This window comes from Leishmania braziliensis, chromosome 11 (assembly GCF_000002845.2).
Source record: "Leishmania braziliensis MHOM/BR/75/M2904 complete genome, chromosome 11".
Lineage (NCBI taxonomy): Eukaryota > Euglenozoa > Kinetoplastea > Trypanosomatida > Trypanosomatidae > Leishmania > Leishmania braziliensis.
The window spans coordinates 469,433-492,071 of NC_009303.2; the positions used below are offsets into that span (position 1 = coordinate 469,433).

At 56.7% G+C, this 22,639-nt stretch overlaps 3 protein-coding genes across 3 annotated transcripts; all 3 read left to right on the forward strand.

Annotated features, from left to right (window-relative positions):
• Positions 1-1,303: 1,303 nt before the first annotated feature.
• Positions 1,304-6,754, forward strand: LBRM_11_1010 (putative ABC1 transporter; the record flags this gene model as incomplete). Its single annotated transcript, XM_001562984.2, has 1 exon — positions 1,304-6,754. One exon carries the CDS (start codon positions 1,304-1,306, stop codon positions 6,752-6,754), a length of 5,451 nt encoding a protein of 1,816 aa, XP_001563034.2.
• A 5,321-nt stretch (positions 6,755-12,075) lies between these two features.
• LBRM_11_1020 (putative ABC transporter) lies at positions 12,076-17,370 on the forward strand (the record flags this gene model as incomplete). The annotated part of the gene is made up of 1 exon (XM_001562985.2): positions 12,076-17,370. The coding sequence occupies one exon, from the start codon at positions 12,076-12,078 to the stop codon at positions 17,368-17,370; it is 5,295 nt and encodes a 1,764-aa protein (XP_001563035.2).
• A 3,888-nt stretch (positions 17,371-21,258) lies between these two features.
• LBRM_11_1030 (putative tatD related deoxyribonuclease) lies at positions 21,259-22,269 on the forward strand (the record flags this gene model as incomplete). Its single annotated transcript, XM_001562986.2, has 1 exon — positions 21,259-22,269. The coding sequence occupies one exon, from the start codon at positions 21,259-21,261 to the stop codon at positions 22,267-22,269; it is 1,011 nt and encodes a 336-aa protein (XP_001563036.1).
• Positions 22,270-22,639: the final 370 nt, after the last annotated feature.

Below are 22,639 nucleotides of genomic sequence, written 5' to 3' on the forward strand. Positions count from 1 at the left end.
CGCGGGCGTGCAGAGGCAAATCTCGCTCCGTCCACGGTGAACTTGGATGGGACGGCCCTCTGCTGTGCCTTGACGCCACGGCACATCTCGAGCTGCCCATGTTGGATGCGCAGCTCGTGCGCCGTACGTGGGCTGGTATGGCGTACAATCGCACCTCCTCCTACCAATGACGAAGGCAACGACGCGATTTGCTTCACAGCCACGTCTCTCGGTGGATGGGGTGCATACGCTCATCACTGTGCGTGGTGGGAGTATCGAGGCGGCAGCCTTACGTCTCACCCTCCCACAGCTGAACGCATGGCTCTGCGTGCCAGCAGCCATGGGTAAACGAGTCGGATGACACGAGACGTACTCGCACGAGGGCAGCACAGTGAAGCAGTACTTTGACCTGCCCAGGGGTGCTGCGTCAACCCATCCAGAGAAGACGCTGCCGCTGTGCTGAGAGGTTGTGCTGGCGACAGTCCACTTCCCCTCCTTTGCCGAATGTGCAAACACACAGCTGAATGGGGTTGGTGGCGTTGGGCGAGGTCTGTCGGTGAGCAAGCTGGGTGAGTACACACGCACGGTTGGCTCTACGAGCGGGGCATCGAGGTCGTCGTCTTCTGCATAGCCGATCCACTGAATCCCGCCGGCACGCTGTCGCGTAGCCCTGAGGAGTACGACCCCGCGCTGAGGTCGTCTCTCGTCCGCTCGTATGTGAAGGATGTGTCGCGCGCTGTCACCTTCGAGCGGCACCCTTTCCCCCGCTGTGCAGAATCTCGAGAGAAGTCACCGAACGACTGTCGGCAGCGTGAAATCAATTAGAGGATTACGACATGGTTGTCGGCATTTAACTACAGAAAATACTCTAACAAAGCGTGGCTGCCGACACAGGGGAGTATCGAAGAGAGCCCCTTGTAGGAACTCCTCTCTGTCCCCTCCTCCCCATTCAGCGGAGCAGAGCTAAACGAACGTACCTTCTCTCTGCATGCTGAGCTGCGAGTGTAGTGGGCTGTTTTCTCCCTCTTCTCTGGTGGTGAGGGTTTGGTAAGAGAAGAGGGATGACCAACACGCAGGCCATCAGACTGGCATGGCGACGAACTGTTTTCCTACACTCCTTTTCACGCCCCCTGTCTCTTCCCTTGTTAGCTGTTTATTTTTTTCCGCCTCGCTTTAGGCTCCTCGTGTGGCGTGTCGCCGCCCCCCTCCCCGCAGTTTCTCCGTCTCTTCGCGCTCGTAGCGTACTACTCACTGAGCTACTGCGTTCTTGGGCCACACTCGACCGTCGCCTCCCCGAGAACAAGGCGTTGTTTTTTGCCAGAATATGGAGCGCCTTCCCTCTGCCGCGGCGCCTCCGGAAAGCTCATTTAGCCCCGTTACTGGCACCTCCGACAGCGACGTCAATGAGTGCTCGCGTCGAAATCTTGGCGTTGCCACCGCTGATGTGCGAAAAGATGAGCGCCCTTGTCTGGCGTCGGCAGAAAGGTCCTCGAACTTGAGCGGCTTGTCCCCGCGGGAGGGGCCCACGAGCAGGGAGGGGGGCAAAAGTAACCCACTGCAGGGGATATCGGCGGAGTATGTGTCGTCGTGTGACTCGAAATTGGGACTCGAATCATCTTACTGCGAGTATAACTATACTGGAAGTTGTTCGAGCACCTTCGAGAGCGGAGTTTCCTTGAAGCCATGCTCAACCGTTGCGTACCACCGCTCCTCCACCTCGGTCTTCCGCCCATTGTCTGATCGCACCACCAGCGGGGTTGACCAACTCCTCGAAATGGTGGCTCGGTCTGCCACTCAGCTGTACCGTCGGCCGCTCGGGCTCATATTGGAGATTGTCGTTCCACTCCTGTTTATCGCCACCACGATTGCCTTGTGGGGCATCTGGGGTGATATACCACACCCAGAGGCCTCCTTTGTTTCTCCCCCAAATACGACGGTGGGCATGCTGCCAGCACCCGAGACGATAGGTGCGTGTTGGAATGAGAAGGCGTACGCGGACCACATCGGCTCGCTTCCACCCTGCTCCACGGTCAGCTACCCGTACACGTGTGATGGGGACATGACCGCCACGCCGTTTCCGCCCGAGTCTATCTGCCGCAACGACGCGGTTCCCTTCGTGGATATGACGTTGGCCTACTTGACCTCGCTTGTGGGCCACCTCAGTCGAGTGCCGTCACTGGACACCATCATCACGTTTCAGATGCTTGCCCAGATGCAGCTCAAGCCGCTGACTGAGCTTGGCGCAATGGCGGTCAGCAACCTGCACCCTGTTATGTCCTTTAACGCTATCATCGCATCCGGTAAAGTATATATCGTTGGTCAGCTCAACTTCACGAGGAAGCTCATCGAGCACATGAACGCCGAGTCTTCTCTTTTCTCGTTTTTCAACGATGGCAATGTCTACGCCTCAGTGGATGAGGTGTGGAGCGCAGTTCCGGCTGGCTCGATGGTATGGGCGATTGTGGAGCTCCGTTCCTCCAGTGCGCAGGGACTTGACATGGTGCTGCACATGAACAACTCGGCTTTGCCGTCGCTGGGCACCACGGATGATCTGACGTACCCCGGTGGCGTACTCAATGACACAGCGGAGGTGTACATCGCCTCCGGCTTTCTCACCCTGCAGCAGACCGTGACAGAGTTCTACCTCTCCTACTACGGCCTGTACACGACTTCTCAGACACAGTTCTTGGCCTCCTTTCCACACCCGGAGTACTTCCGCACGCCACTGTTGACGAGGTCACGGGAACTCCTTTCCTTTGTGTTCGGCGTGGCCTTTCTGTACAGCGTGTCGCAGCAGGTGAAGCGGATCGTGCTGGAGAAGGAGCTGCGGATCCGCGAGGCGATGCTGATCATGGGGCTGAGGCAGTGGGCGATCTACGTGAGCGAGTTCGTTGTGCAGCTGGCGATTTTTGTGCCGACGTGTGTGTTGTGCGTGGTGATGCTGAAGCTGACGTACGTGACGAAGAGCGACCCGCTGATCCTGTTCCTGATCTTCTTCCTCTTCTCCCTCACGACGATCCCGCTGTCTGGCATGATCGCTGTCTTCTTCAGCAAGTCGCGTCTGGCGTCGCTTGTGACGCCGGTGATCTACTTTATCTTGGTGATCCCGATGTTTGCCATGACCAACACGCATGGCTCGATCGTGACGTGGCTCTCGCTGCTCTCGCCGACCGGGTTTACTGCGGCGCTGAACGTCTTCCTGCTGCACGAGTCTGGGAGCGGGTGCGGTGCAGCGCAGATGACGTCGAGTCGCGACAGCCCGACACTGGCGGTTGTGCTTGGGATGCTGTCGGCGGACTTCTTCATCTACTACGCGCTGATGCTCTACCTCGACGCTGTTGTGCCGAAGGAGTGGGGCACGCCAAGACACCCGCTCTTCTTCATCATGGACCCGGTGCGGTGGTGCTTCAACTCCAAGCCCCAGCGCCTCGGGGGCGGCGCCGACGGCCGCGCCGAGGATGGCGTGTTCGAGACGTCCGACTACTCGAAGGACTGCGTGTCGTTTGAGGGCATTCGCAAGGAGTACTTGCGCGGCGGCAGGACGTTCGTTGCGGTGAACAACCTGTACTGGGGGATGCGCGAGGGCGAGATCTCGGTGCTGCTGGGGCACAACGGCGCCGGCAAGACGACGGTGCTGAACATGATGACGGGGATGGTATCGGCCGACGCGGGCGACTGCTACATCTACGGCAGCTCGGTGCGGACGGCGAAGACGGACGTGCGGCAGCAGATCGGCTACTGCCCGCAGCACAACATCCTGTGGCCGGAGCTGACGTGCCGCGACCACCTGGAGTTCTTTGGGCGGATCAAGGGGCTGCGCGGGTGGGAGCTGGAGAATGCTGTCTGTCGGATGCTGTACGAGACGGGCCTGCTGGACAAGATGGACCAGCCCGCGAAGAGCCTGTCGGGCGGGATGAAGCGGAGGCTGTCGCTGGCGGTTGCGTTTGTTGGCGGGAGCCGCCTTGTGTTCCTGGACGAGCCGACTGCCGGGCTGGACGTTGGCGCGCGGCGGCAGACGTGGGAGCTGCTGCGCCGCATGTCGCGTGCGCGCACGCTGCTGCTGACGACGCACTTCATGGACGAGGCCGATCTGCTGGGACAGCGGATCGGGATCATGAGCCACGGGCGGCTGAAGTGTACGGGTAGCAGCCTGTTCCTCAAGTCGCGGCTCGGCGTGGGCTACAACATCGTCATCTCTGTCGACCCCGAGCTGGACCCCGCTGCTGTGGACGACGCGGTGCTGGGCACGGTGGATGGCGCGAAGCCGCTTGGGCGGAACGGGTGCGAGCTGTCGTACCAGCTGCCTGTGCGGAGCGCGAGCCAGTTCCCGGCACTGCTGGCCGAGATCGACTCCGTGGAGGCGGACGGCATTCGCGGCTACTCGCTGGCTGCGACGACGCTGGAGGAGGTGTTCCTGAAGGTGTCCGAGGAGGACATCGCGGGCCGCAGCGAGGCTGTGTCGCAGGCGAGCGTGGAGCGGATCTGGAACTGCGAGGTGGCGCCGTCGGCGCTGTGGTTGCAATTCCGCGTGTCGATGGCGAAGCGCCTCTGGAACGCGCTGCGCGACCGCAAGATGCAGTGCTTCCAGATTGTGTGCCCAGTCGTCTGCATTCTGATCGCAATGCTGCTGAGTCTCGTGCAGTACCGCGACCCTCAGTCGCTCACCTACGACTATGCAATGTTCGCCGGTAAGGCAAATCCCGTGGTATTGACAGCCGGCTGCGACGCGCTGTGGGGAAGCGAGCCGCGCCCGGTCGGGTATGAGGTGAATGAGACACATTTTTCGACAAGTGGCATGCTCTCGGACTACCTGCTGGACACGTGGTACGTGCACGACGTGTCGCGCTTCGGTGGTGTAGCGTGTAATGATCCCGAGATGCGTGGCAACTTGTCCTCGTATGTTCAAAACGTTTTCTTCGTGAATACGAGCTCGCGTCATCAGGCTGCTATCAGCCTTGCCACGTACTATGACCTACTTGCAAAGAAGAGTGGAGTGGAGGGGGTTTACGTCAAGCACAGCGCCACTTTGATGCATAAGCCGGAACCGTTGAGCGGCTTGACATTCTTCTTCATGGGCTCCCTCATCCTGATTCCCATGAGCTTTTTGCCGTCGAATCCCGTGGCGTGGGTGGTGAAGGAGCGGCAATGCGGCTCGCGGCATCTGCAGAACCTGTGCGGGCTGAACTTCTTTGTGTACTGGGCGGCGAACTTTGTGTTCGACATGGCGGCGTACTTCGTCACGATGCTGCTGTGCATCCTCATCTTTGCCATCTTCAACCGGCAGGAGTTCATCGGGCATGACCGCATTGGTGGCACGCTCGTGCTGTTCGTTGTGTACGGTCTCACGAGCACCGTTGGCGCGTACGCGCTGAGCTTCCTGTTCAAGGAGCACTCGTCTGCGCAGACGATGGTGATGGCGGTGTGTTTGGTGCTCGGTTTTCTTTTAAACGTCACGGTGTTTGTGCTGACGCTTCGAGAGGATACCACGAGCATAGCAGACAACCTCCGCTTCGTCTTCCGACTCATACCCTCCTACGTTGTTGGGGAGGGTATCGTAGACCTCTTGATGTTCAATAGCATCCGCATTATTGGGCGTGCACAATCTGTCTGGGACATGGACCAGCTTGGGTGGCCGCTTGTGTACATGTCGGTGGAGTTCCCTGTATTCTGGCTGATCACACTGTTTGTAGACCACCCTGCGGTGGGGCAGTTCTTCGACCGACTGAGGTATAACCCCAGCACGGAGCCCATTTTGGCCCCTGATGAGGACGTTGATGTCACGGAGGAGCGCGCCGGTGTGCTCAACGCGTGCAAGCATGGCGACTGTACGGATGTGGTGCGCGTCGTGGACCTGCAGAAGCGATACCGAAACGGTAATGTGGCTGTGAAGGGCGTCACGTTCTCGATCTTTCCCGGGGAGGTGTTCGGGCTCCTGGGGACTAACGGCGCGGGCAAGACGACGACGATCTCGATGCTGTGCCAGCAGCTCCTGCCGACGGGCGGCCGCGCGTACGTGTGCGGGTACGACATCGTTGAGCAGCGCGAGGAGGCGCTGCGGTGCATCGGGTACTGCCCGCAGTTCGACGCGACGCTGGACCTGCTGACGGTGGAGGAGCAGCTGCAGCTGTACGCTGGCATCCGCGGGATCGTGCGCGCGGAGTGGCCTGCGCTTGTGGACGCGCTGTGCACGCTGTGCGAGCTGACGATGTACCGCCAGACGGTGACGGGCGCGCTGTCCGGCGGCAACCGGCGCAAGCTGTCTGTGGCGGTGGCGCTGGTGGGCGGCCCGCAGGTGGTCTTCCTGGACGAGCCGTCGGCCGGCATGGACCCCGTTGCGCGACGCGGGATGTGGACTGCGATCCAGCGCGCCGCGGGGCACTGCTCCGTTGTGCTGACGACGCACCACTTGGAGGAGGTGGAGGCGCTTGCGGACATTGTAGCGATCATGGTGCGCGGGTACGTGCGGTGCATTGGCGACAAGGTGCACCTGAAGAACAAGTTCGGCAGCGCCTTCGAGGTGAGCGCGCGGCTTGCGTCGGCGAAGTGGGCGAGGTGCTTTGAGTCGTTCATGAAGGCGGAGTTCCCCGAGGCCGTGGTGGTTGAAGGCGCGGACCGGCGGTTCGTGTACCAGCTGCCGCGCGACCGCGGCTTTGGCGACGTGTTCCAGACGTTCCAGGCGAACAAGGAGCGGCTGCACGTCACAGACTACAGTGTGTCGCAGACGTCTATTGAGCAGGTCTTCCTGCGTGTTAGCGAAACCTCAAAGCATCTGTAGATCGTGTCGATAGTCGTGGCACTGAAAGGTGGTGTGGCCTCATACGCGAAGTGGCATGTTAGCGAGTTGGTGGTATTTTTCACCTCTCCGGGCGAGTGTCTTCCCGCAGCGACATGTACAGGTGGGGGTGTGTACTGCGGAGAGGTCGTATACCCTTCGGCGCAGCGGAGTTGTGCCCTCTGCTTGATTCGTTCCTTCACAGCACATTTGTGGTTGGTTTATCGTCTTTATTGTTGTTGTCGGGTGTCTTTAAGGGTTTTTTGCTGCGGAATTTCGAGTTCTGCGCACGCGAGCACATTCACACCCATACACACACGCAAGCCCCCACGCCATAACACGCCTTACGTGCTGTCCGTGTAGGGCGGACTTATCCATCTCTGTACATCGAAGCAGCGGTTGTCGTGAGACCTGTGTGTATCGGCTGCGCGCAGGCAACGGTTTCAATGGACTCTCCTGTGTGCGTGTGTACGTGTACTCGTGTCTCTATCTGTTGCGCATGTCTTTCTCCGCATATGCGGTTGCTGTACCCATCGATGTCTCCTTATTTCTTCTTCGTGTGTGGCTGTGCCGAAGCGGCAGTGTCCCCAGCACCCGCCCACCGAGACGTGGCAGATCACCGGCTCACTGACCGGGCCGGTGACACTTCCTGTGTTACGTCCTCCATTATGCGTTTCTGCTCGCCGCTTTTTTTTTTTCTCCCTCACGTTGATGTCCGATAGTTTCGCCCCTCCATTCCGTGTCGCTTTCCGTTTCTTTGCTCGAATGTGCTTACCTTCTGCGGTGCTGGCCGCACTTTATCTCTCTCTCGCTTCACCAGACTACCCTCCTCGCTCTTAGTATCTGCGAATTATGTCCTCGCATGTCTACACTGTATTTTCTCTTTCCCTCTCGTTTGTGAGCTGTGTGTGCTCCGTGAGGTGTGCTTTGTGTATACGCTTACTATTTTTTCCACCTCCTCATGTGCATGCGGACGAATGCCATTCATGGCTCCGCGTAACCGATGGTGATGGTGAGGCTCCTCACCGCACCCTTGTGTGTAAGGGGATCAAGAAGGACAACGAAGAAAGCTTTGGCGGCTGACGTTTCGTAGACAAGGCTTCTCAGTTACCCATCCCTGTGCTGAGGCACGCACGTGCAGAGGAGTTTGTATGTACTTCTTGAGGAGCCGCTGTTGTCGATGCGGGCGCTGCTTCTCGCTCTCGCTTTTTTCCTCTGTGTCTCACCGACACGAAGGGGCTGAAGGCCTTACTCTCACCTCCCATAAGTTCAAACCAACTCACCCAAAACACCGCCAACTATGGCGGCGGGGGTGTTGCTCTTAGTGGCACTTGCTGTGCTTCTCTCTCTACACTTTTTCTGCTTTTTGTGGTTAATGCTTCTGCTTCTTACGTATGTGCACGCCATGGGTGGTGTGCGCGCGCGTTGCTTTGCTCCGCTGCTCTCTCTGCTTGTTTCCTCTTTGCTCGCTTCCCTCCCCTCCCCTCCCCTCCCTCCTCGATGTCTTCCGTTCGGTGGCCTGTGTGATGTGAGCTCTTCTATTGGCTATACATGTTGGCTCGCATGCTCTTGTTTCCTACTTTGTGTTGAGTTGGGCGGGCTGAGAGGACGACAGGGGAATTGCGCGACTATGCGGCAAGTTACGAGGACTGTGGAAGTGATTACAGAAGGTGTAGGAGGAAGGGGCGAAGAGGGAAAGAGAAACAAAGCGAGAAAACACTGCGTATTGCTCGTATTTCACCGAAGACTCTTCATGCGGAGCTGTGCCTAGCTGTCTCTGTGCCTCTCTTACTTCGTTTTCCTCACACAACCTGTGCTTGCCTCCTGGGTGGAACCCTAATTGTCAAGAATGAGATATAAAATGTGAAAAGGTGATGAGCGACAGTACATATTCGTTTCTTGCTTCTGCGTGTCGGGGCGTCACGCTATGCTGAAGCGCTTTGCGCTCGAGATGCTTCCAGAGCTGTGTTATACTCGTTGCTCCGCGATGGTTCATTTTTCACTCATTCTCTCTTTTTTTTTTGCGCGTGTGCGCCATCGCATCACCTTAGCGAGACCGCCGCTGCTGTACCCCTTTTCGACTGCCAGCGCTGCTACCCTCTACCACGCGTGCGCCAAGGAGGAACGATGGCCAACGCCTGACTACTACACTAGACGGTACTGCTTTCTCGTTTGTGCACAACTCCGTGGACCCTGCATTTTTCTCCATGCAACCCATGGACAGTGCCACGGTCACTCTCAGCCTTCATGGAGAAGAACAGCCGGAGAGAGGTGAGCGTTCACGAACGGAGGAGCACAAAAATGCGCGCGCACACACAGGCCTTTGCTGTCATCTATGCACTGAAACAAGCACAAGAAAAACACGAAAGATGTGCTGCTTGTGGAGCGACACAACACTCTCGCCGACAAAATAGCGTCAAGAATAACAAAAAAAAAACGATCACCGGTGCGATTTGTACTCGAGTTGCGCATGTGGTGACGTGTCCCAGGCGCTTGTGTGTGTGTGTGGGGGGGGGGGTACGGCTGTATTTCTCTGTGCCGCACGACACTTTGCTGCTTCCTTCTCTCTACGGGCATTGCGCTACATTTTCCACGCCTGCGCGAATGCATTTTTAGATGTGCTGCCTCACAGAGACAGCAAAGGCGCACCCGCCTGCCGCTGCGTCTTTATTGTTTTCATGACTCGTTTGCCCCTTCTGTTTGTAGATTCGGCGTCTTTTTGATGTTTTCTTTTCCTTTGTTCTCATCTCATCCTCCAAGGTAATGTTGCATACTTTTCTTGCCAGCCTACGCCAGAGAACCGACCAGAAAGACAAGTGAATTGACTGCAGTCCTGCTGTGTCGCTGGTATTCGTGTGCATCGCTAACCCTTGTATCTTCTGTGTCTTCTGTCGTTCTGTTTGTGCTTGCGTAGTCTCAGCATCGCTCTCCCCCCGTTCACTGCTGGTACGCCTTTTCTTTGCTGTTGTTGCTCAGTGGACTAAATAAGTGTCTTTCATTTGTGCCACACGACTCCTTTCTCCCTTTCCCATCACGCGTGCGGCTGCGTTGTTCATTTTTGGTTTACGAAGAGGATGTGCACCTCCGTGTCGTTGGCTGGCGGCCGTTTTTTTTTTTTCTGCCTTTCCGCCTCGTACTCCCGTCTGACTCCTTTTCTTCTCTCTTTTCTACTCATTTCACCGCCTACGCGTGCTTGTGGTTCTCTTCCCGATCTCGTTGCCAGCGCGTGTGGGTGCTGCGGCATCGTTATGGCTTCCTGTACGGGCATCTTACTGGGGTGGGCGGAGGGTGGGTGGGAGGAGGGGAGCTGTCACGCACTTCCAGTTGTTCTTGCTCCGTCATGCGGGCGTCGTGACGGAAGAAACGTGTGACACCACTTTTTCTTTCCAGCTGCGCGCACGGGCGACCCAATTCTTTCTTCCGCGCATGCAATGGGCGACAGTTTACTTCCTTCTTTAATGACCGCTTCCTCTCCCTCGTCTGCTTGTAACGCAGACGCACGCGTGCCCACAGAGGACCCTATGTGCACAGTGGTCCACTGTTAAGAATGAATTGCGTGAGAGAGGGAATCATCTCCGCTGTTCGCGATAAAATTATTATGTTTTCCTTTGCAGAGTTTCTCTCTGCTCTCTCTCCTTCGTCATTTATACGCTGCGCTTCACATGTCGCTTTGTGCTTCTACTCCAGATCGTGATAACGCGCTATGTAAGTCCCACACAACAATCAAGCGATGGAGGCGCCGAAGTGGGTCGCGTAGCGCAAGCAGACAATTTCTTTACGTTGACAGCTCCCCTCCTCCCCTCTCTCTCTCTTGGGTACATGGCCGCTGCGTTGTGTAGACCCCATGTAAACCTCCCGTCGATCTCCTCCCACATTGTCGTTTTCTGTCTCTTCTGCTAATACGCGTGCCTGCTGACATACGCAGGCACTCATCGCTTTATAAGCCTCAGGGTCCCGCGTACTGTGGCAGTTTTCTCTTCACCCTTCCTTCCTTTTCTTCCATCCCTGTGCGGTGCTCTGCGTGGGTGGCCGTGCCGCGGCTTTACGGTCTTCTCATTGCCTTCATCGCTCATCACTTATCTTCCTTTGTTTTCCCCCTTTTTTCTCTTTCTCATCTCCGGCCGTGCCTCTTTCGGAGTACGCGCGGCGGTGATGAGCCTATGTCTCGGATTTCCTCAGTTCGTTTGTGGGTCGTCGCGCCAGGGGTGGGAGAGGGGTGCGTGCGGGTGTTTGTTGTAGCAAGAGGGGCTCTTTTGGCTCCCACTCGCCACCCTCCGCCTATTTAGCTCCTCCGCGTTTTGTCTTCATCTCGTTCGTGCCCTCGAAGGTGCATTGAAATTGAAGCGTTCGTGCTGAGGAATGGAACACAACTTATTAGTGTTCGTGAAAGAGATGATGCTGGGTGATGTGCGCAAGATACCGGATACGGTGAGTGTGGTTGAGGTCGGCCATCAGCAGGTGATGACGTCCAAGTAGAGGTAAGCAGGCGAGGGAGATGCTGCTGTGTTCTGCTAGCCGCTTATCTCCCCTTCCCGTCCTTTCTTCATTCTCCGCTGCCACAGCTGCGCTTTCGCAGATACTTGTCTTTTGAATGAACGCTACCCCTCTATGCCACTCTATGCTTCTCTCTGACTCCGCTTCCACCACCTCGCACTGTGGATTTGCATTCTCTTTCTCCTTGGGCTTCAATTCTCATCATTTGTTTCGATTTTGTCATGGTTTTGGGGCTCCCTCTCAATCACCCTTGAGCAGCGCGTCACTGACACCCTGAGCTGCTCAATCGTCTTTGCACTTTTTCCACCTTTAGACTTTCTCTTTTCTCTCTTTTTTCGCTCGTGCAGGGTGTCTACCCACCGTCGCCCCCCACACAAACAGGATTCCTGCTCGCCGTCACTGTGAAGAGCGAGAAGGGCGAAGATTGCGCCAAAGGAGGTGGTAAGAGCTCACTGTGCGGGGCATCTGTGTGCGGTCACTTCACACGTGTGAGGCGGAGTTAATCGCCACCGCCACGACCGCCTATCGGCTCCTGGGTCCGCATCATCGTGATTTCTTTGTTCTTTGCTCTTGTGGGTTTTGCCGGTCGTTTCTTCTTTCTTTCTTCACCGTAGTCCACTGTACACTCCATCGTACATTCCGGTGCTGCTGTGGCTGTTGTCTGTGTTTTCTCGAGTGCCGCAACTGCCCCGCTCTCTCGCTCCCTCTCTTTGCATAGCTCCCCCCCCCCCCCCCGAGTGCGCCGCTCACCGTCTGCAGGAGATAAAGACGTTGGCTCAGCGCTTCTCTTATCATTCGCACCATCTTTTCGCGTGTACAGACCACTGATAATGAACTGGAAATCCCCGAGCTCAAGCACTAGCGGCTCCTCTAGCTGTGACGGTGATGGCAGCTACTACTGTGGTGAGTTGACCAAAGGAGGCAGTTTCCTGGATCAACTGCTGGCGATCCTGTACCGCACCTACCGTCAGACGCTGCGCACCAAGGCGATTCTGTTTATGGAGATGTTTCTGCCGCTCATGTTCATCGTCATTACGCTGATTTTGTGGGCTGTATGGCTGCCGTTCCAAGGCCATTCGAGGCAGTTTATTGACTACATGCCCTCCGTGTCTTCTTCTGCCCTGCTGCACAAACAACTCGCCTGCTTCAACAGTACGGAGGGGGGGCCGATTCCTGGACTGTGCGACTGTTCGTGGCTGACAATGCTCAGCAATAGTACGGTCTTGTGCGATGGCAACTACGACACGATCCCGTATAAAAACCTCTGCTACGTCGACCTCCCCTTTGATTTCAGCCACACAAAAGTCAACGGCTACCCCGTTGGAAACATTACAGGGGCGAGTAAGCTTGTGCAGGTGTGGATCAACTCCTACAACACTACCTTGTTTGTGATCCCGACGCTTGATGAGGTGATCATTTTCCACTGGCTGGCTCGGATCGGAAGGTCAACAACCAAGGCCAATGGCAACCTCCTCTCCGCTAGCATCGCAGCTGGCTTGATGCCCAACTCGAAGCAGTCGTCTGTTTTGTGCTCTGGTGCCCTGTACTTCGTTGGCAACGCTGCGCAGGTGAACCCGCTGCTTGATTACTTCCGACAGATGTCAGTTCTCTTCGACGAGGTCTACGGTGGCATCTACGCTACAGCAGCAGAGGCTGAGGCCACTGTACGCGCGACAGAATGGAATTGGGCCATTATCGAGCTCAACGGCTTCGACGCTAACGCGTTCGATGTGAGCATCCGCATGAACTCGACCGCACTACCGACGTTTGACGCTCCGTACGACAAGAGCTACGGCGGCGGTTTCTACAGCAGTCGCGCCGACCTCTATGCTGTCGCCGGGTTTCTGTCCCTTCAGCAGATCATCACGGAGTACTACCTGAAACTGGTCGTAGGGAATGCTACCATCGGCCCAGACTTACCGGTTGATCACTACTTAGCCGTCGCTGGCTACCCCTCCTTCATTACGCAGCCCCTCCTCACCACTGCCAGCATATTGCTACCGCTCATCTTTGTCATGGCGTATCTCTACCCCGTCTCGCAGTTCACCAAGCGTATTGTGCTAGAGAAGGAGCTGCGTATTCGCGAGGCCATGCAGATCATGGGGCTCGGCAACACCCCGATCTATATTTCATGGTACATCGCCTTCTTCTTGCCAAATTTCCTAGTCACAATCGTCAGCCTCATCGTGATTCGGCTGACGTACATCACGATTACGAACAGCCTCATCCTGTTCCTCGTGTACTACCTCTACCTCATCACCTGCGTGCCCCTGGCCGGGTTCTTCTCTGCCTTCTTTAGCAAAGCCCGCCTCGCCTCTTTGCTGACGCCGCTCATTTACTTCGTGTTTGCCATGCCGGCGTTCGCGATCCAGAGCGCCAATACAGCCATCATAGCCGTCTTCTGCATCTTCCCTCCCACGGCATACGCCGTTACGATGCTCGGTATTATCAATCACGAGATAGCTGGCGGCTTTTCGAACGCCAGCTGGCACGACGCTCTCGATATACCGCCGGTCTATCTGGCCATCACAATGATGGCGGTGGACTTCCTCTTCTTCAATCTGCTGATGCTGTACCTCGACAACGTCATGCCGAAGGAGTGGGGCACGCCAAGACACCCGCTCTTCTTCATCATGGACCCGGTGCGGTGGTGCTTCAACTCCAAGCCCCAGCGCCTCGAGGGCGGCGCCGACGGCCGCGCCGAGAACGGCGTGTTCGAGGACGCTGACGACTCAGAGGCTGCGGTGCAGATTGTTGGGCTGCGCAAGGAGTACTTGCGCGGCGGCAGGACGTTCGTTGCGGTGAACAACCTGTACTGGGGGATGCGCGAGGGCGAGATCTCGGTGCTGCTGGGGCACAACGGCGCCGGCAAGACGACGGTGCTGAACATGATGACGGGGATGGCGGAGCCAGACGCGGGCGACTGCTACATCTACGGCAGCTCTGTCCGCACTCAGCTGCACCGAGTACGGCAGCAGATCGGCTACTGCCCGCAGCACAACATCCTGTGGCCGGAGCTGACGTGCCGCGACCACCTGGAGTTCTTTGGGCGGATCAAGGGGCTGCGCGGGTGGGAGCTGGAGAATGCTGTCTGTCGGATGCTGTACGAGACAGATCTGCTGGACAAGATGGACCAGCCCGCGAAGAGCCTGTCGGGCGGGCAGAAGCGTAAACTGTCCGTCTCCATCGCCTTCGTGACCTGCAGTCGACTGATCTTCTTGGATGAGCCGACAGCAGGCATGGACGTTGGTGCGCGCCGATACACGTGGGAGCTGCTGCGCCGCATGTCAGAGGCGCACACCATCATGCTGACGACGCACTACATGGACGAGGCAGATCTGCTGGGTCACAAAATCGGGATCATGAGCCAGGGCTGTCTCAAGTGCTCCGGCAGCAGCCTGTTTCTCAAGAGCCGTCTCGGCCTTGGGTACAGCATTACGATGTCCCTCCGCGACGATGCTTCTTTGGACCGAATCGCAAAGCTGGTGAAGTCCTCAGTGGGCGGCGCGCACGAGCTTGGAGGGAGCGGGTGTGAGGTGATGTATCGACTGCCTAACGAGTGCGTCGAACAGTTTCCGGCGTTTCTGGATCGTCTGGAGGCCCTGCAGGACAACATCGGTGTTCGTGGCTACTCGCTGTCGGCGACGACGCTGGAGGAGATATTTCTTCGCTTGTCGAACGAGGACATGGAACGGCTACGCAGGGACGACCCTCTTCTGCAAATGCCTCCGGAGGTCATCGCTGCTCAGGAGGACCTCATCTGGAACTGCGAGGTCGTAGAGGGACGACGGGCGATGTTATGGTCGCAGTTCAAGGCGATGATGACGAAGCGCTTGTGGAATGGCATGCGGGACCGCAAGATGCAATTTTTCCAGATAGTGTGCCCGGTGATTTGCGTTCTTACGGCGATGCTGCTCTCGCTCATCTCACTCAGTGGCCTTGACGCCATCACGCTGAACAAGGAGATCTACCCCGGAGAGGTGGTGGTGGAGATGAACGGCTGTGAGGAGCTGCTAGGCCCCAACGCTTCCTTTGACAACTTTACCGTGCGGCACCAACACTACATGAATGCGAGGAACGTGTCTGTTTATATGGTGGACACATTTTTATCTCAGCCCACGCTGCGCGTGGAGGGGCTCGTGTGCCGCGATCCGGATTGGGCAAACGTGGTGAAGGTGCAGAACAATGTGATACACATATTGAACTCATCCACCTATCACCAGGGGCCGATCTCCGTAAACTCCGTGTACCAGGCACTCTACAAGAAGTACACGGGCAAAGGTGCGCGCTTTAAGCTGGTCGCTGGCACAATGCCGCGGACCAAGAACGAGAAGGTGACGCAGGACGCGCTCAAGACAATTCTCATGGGCGCCATTATCATGATTCCGTTCACGTTTCTGCCGTCGAACGTGGTGGCGTGGGTGGTGAAGGAGCGGGAGTGCAAAGCACGGCACTTGCAGAATGTCTCAGGGCTGAGCTTCTACATCTACTGGCTCACGAATTTTCTCTTTGATATCGTCGCCTACATCATCTCCATGTGTCTCATCCTCATCATCTTCGCGTGCTTCAGCCGCGATGAGTACGTGGCCAACGATCGTATCGGCGCTGTGTTCGTATTGTTCTTCATGTACGGTCTCTCGAGCACCACCACGGGGTACATGTGCAGCTTCTTCTTCGACGAACACTCCAACGCTCAAACGATTGTGATGGCGGTCAGCTTTGTCGCCGGTTTTCTTCTCGTCATGATAGTGTACATCATGTCTCTCCTCACACCGACCATGAGGGTAGCCAAGACTGTCAAGTGGATCACGCGCGCCGTGCCGAGCTTTGCCATTGGTGAGGGTATCATCAACATGGCGATGCTGAAGCAGCAGCAGACGGCCCTCGAAGATTTGACGGCGTGGTCGATGGACACGATCGGGTGGGCGTGTGTGTACATGGCAGTCGAGTTTCCGGTTTTCTTCGCAATCACCCTCTTCATTGACCACCCTCGACGGCGCATGTGGGGTCAGCGTAATAGCTACGATGTCGACGCCGCGCCACAGATGGTGTCGGAAGAGGACTCCGATGTGGAAGAGGTGCGTGAGGAGGTGTACCAGCAGGAGGCGGAGGGTGTCAACGATGACATGGTGCGCGTGGTGGACCTGCGAAAGGTATACGCCAACGGCAAAGTGGCGGTGCGCAACGTGACGTTTTCGGTGGTCCCCGGTGAGGTGTTTGGCTTTCTCGGCACGAATGGTGCCGGCAAGACGACGACGATCTCGATGCTGTGCCAGGAGTTCATACCGACGAGCGGCAGCGCGTACGTGTGCGGGTACGACATTGTCAGTGAGAGCGAGCAGGCACTCCAGTGCATCGGGTACTGCCCGCAGTTCGACGCGACGCTGGACCTGCTGACGGTGGAGGAGCACCTGCGCCTATACGCTGGCGTTCGAGGTATTCGTTACGAAGACCGCGATGGCGTCGTCGATGCCTTGCTGCGCATGTGCGAACTTTCCACGTATCGCCACACACTGTCCTCGGAGCTTTCGGGCGGCAACCGGCGCAAGCTGTCTGTGGCCATATCCCTCATTGGTGGCCCAAGCGTAGTCTTTCTCGATGAGCCGTCGGCCGGCATGGACCCCGTGGCGCGGCGCGGGTTGTGGAACACAATCGAGAAGGTAGCGGACAACAGCTCCATTGTGCTGACGACGCACCACCTGGAGGAGGTGGAGGCGCTTGCGCATCGCGTGGCAATCATGGTGGACGGCACTCTGCGGTGCCTTGGCGACAAGACGCACCTCAAGAAGAAGTTCGGCACGGGCTTTGAGATGAGCATCCGTGTGCATTCAGATGACGACATGTCTGATGTGCATGTATGGGTGAAAGAAATGTTCCCCGGGGCGACAATGAATGAGTGGAAGGGCCAGAGGTTTGTCTACACGTTGCCGTCCAACGTCGCCCTCTCGCAAGTATTCCGCCTGCTGCAGCAGAACAAGGAGAGGCTCAACATGACGGACTACAGCGTGTCGCAGACCTCGATCGAGCAGGTCTTCCTGAGGATCAGCGGAGAGCTGGAGGAGGCGACAGCGTTTCGTTTCACGCTGGAGGACACCCTCGCGCTGAGAGGCAAGAAGCGCTCTTAGGCAGATGCCTTGAGGCTCGACTCGGCATTTCGCGATACCCAATTCCGTGTTCTGTGGCAGCGATGGTTATCGGAGGGGCCGGTGGGAGCGGAGTCGAGAAGAAGAGTGAGTTCAGGTCAGAGCGTCGCCTTCAGCTTGTGTATGTGAGTCTCGTGTCAGAGTGATTGTATTGCTGCCTCCTGTTCCTCCTCCGCGAACCCCGGCCACTTCTCGCCTCCTTCTCTTCCATCCCCACTTCATCGCTGTGTGGTACCATACGTTCTCTGTTGTGTGTCGTTGATGCGTGGCTCTGGTTGGTGCACTTTTTTCGCTCCCTATTCGTATCGCCTGTGTGCCCGAGAGGAGAGAAGGAAGGTGCTGCCAGTGTGCGAGCCCGAATGGTGTTTGAATTTGTGTTCGCCGTCCCACCGTGTTGTACTGGTCGTGTGGCTTCTTGGATGAGGCGCACGATGAGCTCGTATCGCACTGCGCATATTCGTCGTTACACCCTTTTTTTTCTGTTCACTGTATTGAAGGTCCACCGCTGCATCGCCGCGATGACTTTTGGGGGCTCCTCAGTCTCCCTCCCTCTGTTTGCGTAGAGACGAGCCTCCGTGGAGGCTCTTGAAAGTTTTTGGCTTCGTTTGGCCTCCTCTTTTCCTCCTGCCTCGCCATGTACTTTTAGGAATAATGGATCGATGCTACTCTACGCATGCTGTGAGCTTTGGCTGCTTCTGCTGACCACCTCACATCGGCAGCGCCTCTCGGTGTCTCTGTACAGTTCCGCGTCGTTTTCATGTGATGTCGTCCTTCTCTTCGCCCCTCCCTCTTTTCCTCGCTAACCATTGCCTGCCCTTCCTTTCCCTTGTTTAACAGACTCTGTCTTGCTCGAAGGGTAGGCGCTAGCGACTCACGAGTCATGTCATTCGGTGGGAGAGTCTCATGTGAACATGTGCATGGATTATCGCGTTTTCTTATCCTATTTGCTTCCGCTCGCAGTTGCGCTGCATCTCCTTTCCTGCTCGCGTACACCACCACCCCCCCTTTTCATTCCTCGCGCAGGAGCGTACTCGTTGTGGACGACAATGGCGGCGGCCGCTTAGGCCCAGACGATAACGACTTTTCTGTGGAACTGCCGTTTTTATGTATTTATGAATTTGCTCACGCTCTCGCGGGCTATGCTGCCTTCCGCTGCACCTTTTATGGCTGCTCACGGAGTTCGGTGCGGAAATCGAGTTTCCCTTCCCTCGTGCTCCACTTATGCGTCTCATTGTTGTCCTCCGCGTGCATGTCTGTGTGCCGGTGAACACCGCCATGTCTGATGCTTCTCTTTCTCTGTGCGGTTGTGAAGAGGATTCGTGGATGTCAGTGGGGATCGAGGTGATACGCAGCGACGGCCAGATCAACTCCCTGGCGATGTGCCTTGATGGGTGAGCAAAGATGCATATCCGTGCCTACTTACGACCTCATGTGGATGCGTGTACACTCATTTTCGCGTTGTTTTGCTTTCCTTACTTCGACCTAACGAGCCTGTCACGGTGCTGCACTCGTCTCCTTCATGTGCATCTTTTTTCCCATATTAAGATGTGGACAAGTCCCCCTCTCTCTCCCCACCGCCTCTTTCTCTCTTTCCGTCTATCCCTTCACCCTCGTCAGGGCTCGGCCGCGTTGGCTTTTTCCTCCACTCTCTTGCTCGAGTATCGCCGTTTCTTCACTTCTCCACACCTCTTGTGTTGCGCATGCTCTGCCCTCTCTGGTGATGCGTTGAAAGGTGTAATGTTTGCTACAGGGCATGTTGAGGATGCGAAGGCATCAAGTGGATCAAGGGCACCGCGAGTGTTCCCTAGGAAAGGGTAAGAAGGAACACCAGACTAGGAGGGTGGAGACGTGCATCAGTGAGTGCGGCAAAGAGAAGGCGATTACCCTGCCATCTTCTCCCCCATTTCCTTCCCCCCAATGTGAACAGATCGCCAGTGTTACTCTCCTGTCATTTTGTCATGCTCAGACCCTCGCTTCCTTTGCTTCTTTCCTTCTGGTCTACTACTCTTTCTCTCGTCGCGTATGCGCCTATGCGGAGTCAGCAATGCGCGTGCCCACGGATGCACGTACTGGAGGGGGAGGGAGGCAGACAGGCAGACAGACAGAGCGCACAAGTAAGGGGGGTGCCGACCGTGTGTGCCTGCTTGGGCGCAAGCAGAGCTTTGCTCTTCTTATTCAGCCTGCCGATGTGTGTGTGTGTGCGCGTGTATGAAGCGGAGCGTCTTACCTGTCGCTACAGTCGCCCCCCCATTCCAGCGTGCGTGAAGCAGCATGGCAGCGCGTTATAGCTTCCGTGAGAGTCGGATGCGTTTTGTTCTTCTACCTGTATTGCCACGACCCCACCATCGTCTTTCTCTCTCTCCTTTTCTCTTCTTCTTCGCCTTTCTTTCATTGCTCATGTGTAGAGCCAATTGTGCGGGATTCCCCCACTGGCGCTCCGCCATCTTCTAGCTTTCTGTGTGTTTGTGTGATTGGACGCCTTGTGTTTCCCTGCAGTTTCATGTTGCTTACGATCATTGCCCTCAGTTTTTCGTCGCTTTTTTCATTTTGCTCACATGGCGGGCCTCGATGAAACCGATGAACTTCCCTGCTGCTTTCTCTTTCTCTACGTGTGTGTGTGTGTGTTTGGTGTCTGGTGTTGGTGTTGTGTTGTGGTCGGTCCAGTGGCTCTCGTACTCTTCTTGCGTGTTTTCTGCAGGGTCTTTCAGAGTTGTCGTCTCACTGCTCACCATTGCTCAATGCCCTTTTCAGCACGAGCTGGGCTTGTGCCAGGTTGGTGGGTCGTGTGAAGTCTGAACTGGCGTTGTATGTCAGTGAATGGACACGTTGTGCCAGCACCAAGAGAAGATCAGTGCATTTATGGTGTCGCGTTGGTGCAAATGAGGGTGAGCTGCGTAACACCGCACTAACAGAGGTCATGCCATTCTCTTCGCTTGATTCAATTCTGCCTTGTGCTTCTCTTGTGCGTAGGCGCGTACAGTAGCGCTGACATCCTACTTTCTTCTATTCGTTTTTTTTTTTTGTGTACCGCGGCGTTCGTCCATGCGAGTGAGGCTCTATGCGGATGTGTTTTTCCCCCTCTTCTCGTGCCATCTGAGCTTTTCTCTCTCGCTTTCTGGGGTGTCTGCGTTACGCTGTTCTCGAACCCACATAAGACACACACAGAGCACCACGCGCACCTCTCACATGCGAGCGCATAGGTGCAGACGGGAAGGGTGTCATAGACCGAACCAGAGCGGTAGCATAGGAAAGCCCTGAACACTGCCTCTCTCCCCCGATAGGGGTGGCAACGGGGATACGCCTTGGCAGTGTGCTGTGAGCGTGTATCTCCGCCTGCTTGTTGCCACTAAACTGGCGCTTCTCTCGTCCGGCCATGCTATGCGCTATTGGGTCTCTTCCAAGTGCAGGACAGGGGTGGTGGCGATGGGGCGACGGCGAACGTTCTCTTTTCCTTTTTTTTTTTTCGTGCATCATCTTCAACACGAATCGTCGTTCAGCTCATCGCCACAACTGCCGCACAGACGCCCCTCGGCACTCCTCTCTGCCACTGCGTCTTCGCGTGATCAGTGTCAACGTTTCAAATCTGCTTTCACACCTCCTTCTGTCTCTCTGTGCTTGGGCGCTTGCGCACCTCTCCCACCTTTCCTCCTCACTCTCTATGGGCACGAGTGGGCGACGTGCTTGGCTGACTGGCCCACTTACCGTGTCTTTGGCGTGTCGCCTCTTGTGTGTTGCGAACTGGTCGACGTTAGCGCAGCGAAGGGGGGAGTCCAGCCCGTTTGTTTTGCATCTCCCTATGTAAACCTCACTGCATGCGGCAGCAAGTACGCTCCTTCAATTTCTGCCCCTCTTCCCCCCCCCCCAGGCACGATGACGACTCTGCCGCCGAACGGTGCTCAGTGGCGGCTCATCGACATTGGCGTGAACCTCACAGACAAAATGTACAGTGGGGTGTACAATGGGCGCCGCTGCCATACGTTGGATATCGAATCGGTGCTGCAGCGGGCTGTGAAAGTCGGGGTTCGGGGTCTCCTACTCACAGGTGGCAACTTAAAGGAAAGCAAGGCTGTGATCGACATGTGCTCACGCTACACCTCCGACGAGGTACAGTGTCTTTGCACCGTAGGCTGTCACCCCACACGATGCCAAGAGTTTGTGGCCGATCCGGACGGCTACCTCAAGGCCCTTGATGACCTCATCCACACGCACTCCGTTCATGTCGGCGGTTGCGTTGCGTCAGTGGGGGAGATCGGCCTCGACTACGACCGTCTGTTTTTCTGCTCGAAGGAAATTCAGAAGGAGTACTTCGAAAAACAACTCGTGATGGCGAAGCGTCATCGCTTGCCACTGTTCTTGCACGAACGCAACACAGGCGGTGACTTCATGGCGTTGCTCAAGCCGCATCTTCCCGACCTCGCTGGTGGCGTCGTCCATAGCTTCACCGGCACCAGTGCGGAGCTGCAGGAGTACTTGGATGCTAACCTGTACATTGGTGTGAACGGGTGCAGCCTCAAGACAGCAGAGAACCTCAAGGTAGTTCAGGCGATCCCGCTGGATCGATTGATGCTGGAGACGGACGCACCGTGGTGCGAGATCAGAAATACACATGCCTCCAAGGCGCTCTTGATGGCTGCGGCAAGGCGCGCCTCATTACAGCAGAGTGTCTCAGACGCCGTCCTCTCCGCCTTTTCGACGTGCCGCAAAGACAATTTTAAGGACGGGTGTGTCGTGAAAGGGCGCAATGAACCGAGCGCACTTGTGCAGATCCTCGAAGTAGTCTACGAGCTGTGCCGCGATGAGGTATCCTCCATGGCGCAGCTGGCTGAATTGGTCCTGATGAACACGCGAAAGCTGTTCCCCTTTGCTGCTTCTGCCATGTGAGCAGCACCGGAACATCCAAGCAAGTATGTGCTCTCTCGCCCGTTCTCTTTTTCTGTCAGTGTTGAGCCCCTACGCTCGCAAGGGGGAACTGCACGTTGCTTGCCCCGGCGGATTCGTACCTCATTCTGTTCTTTAGAGTTTGCCATGGGTTTCTTACACACACACACACACACACACACACACACACACATGCGCACACACATGACCGAGGCACACGGCAAGCATTGAGGAAGGTGCAGTCTTTTCTCGAGTGGCCGACATGTCAAGTGAGGTACACAGGGGTAACACTCCGCAGGGCGCGAACGCCGAGTCCACGGCTCTCTCTTGGTTGGTTGTCTCTTGGGGGTATGTGCCGCGCAGGAAACCCCCC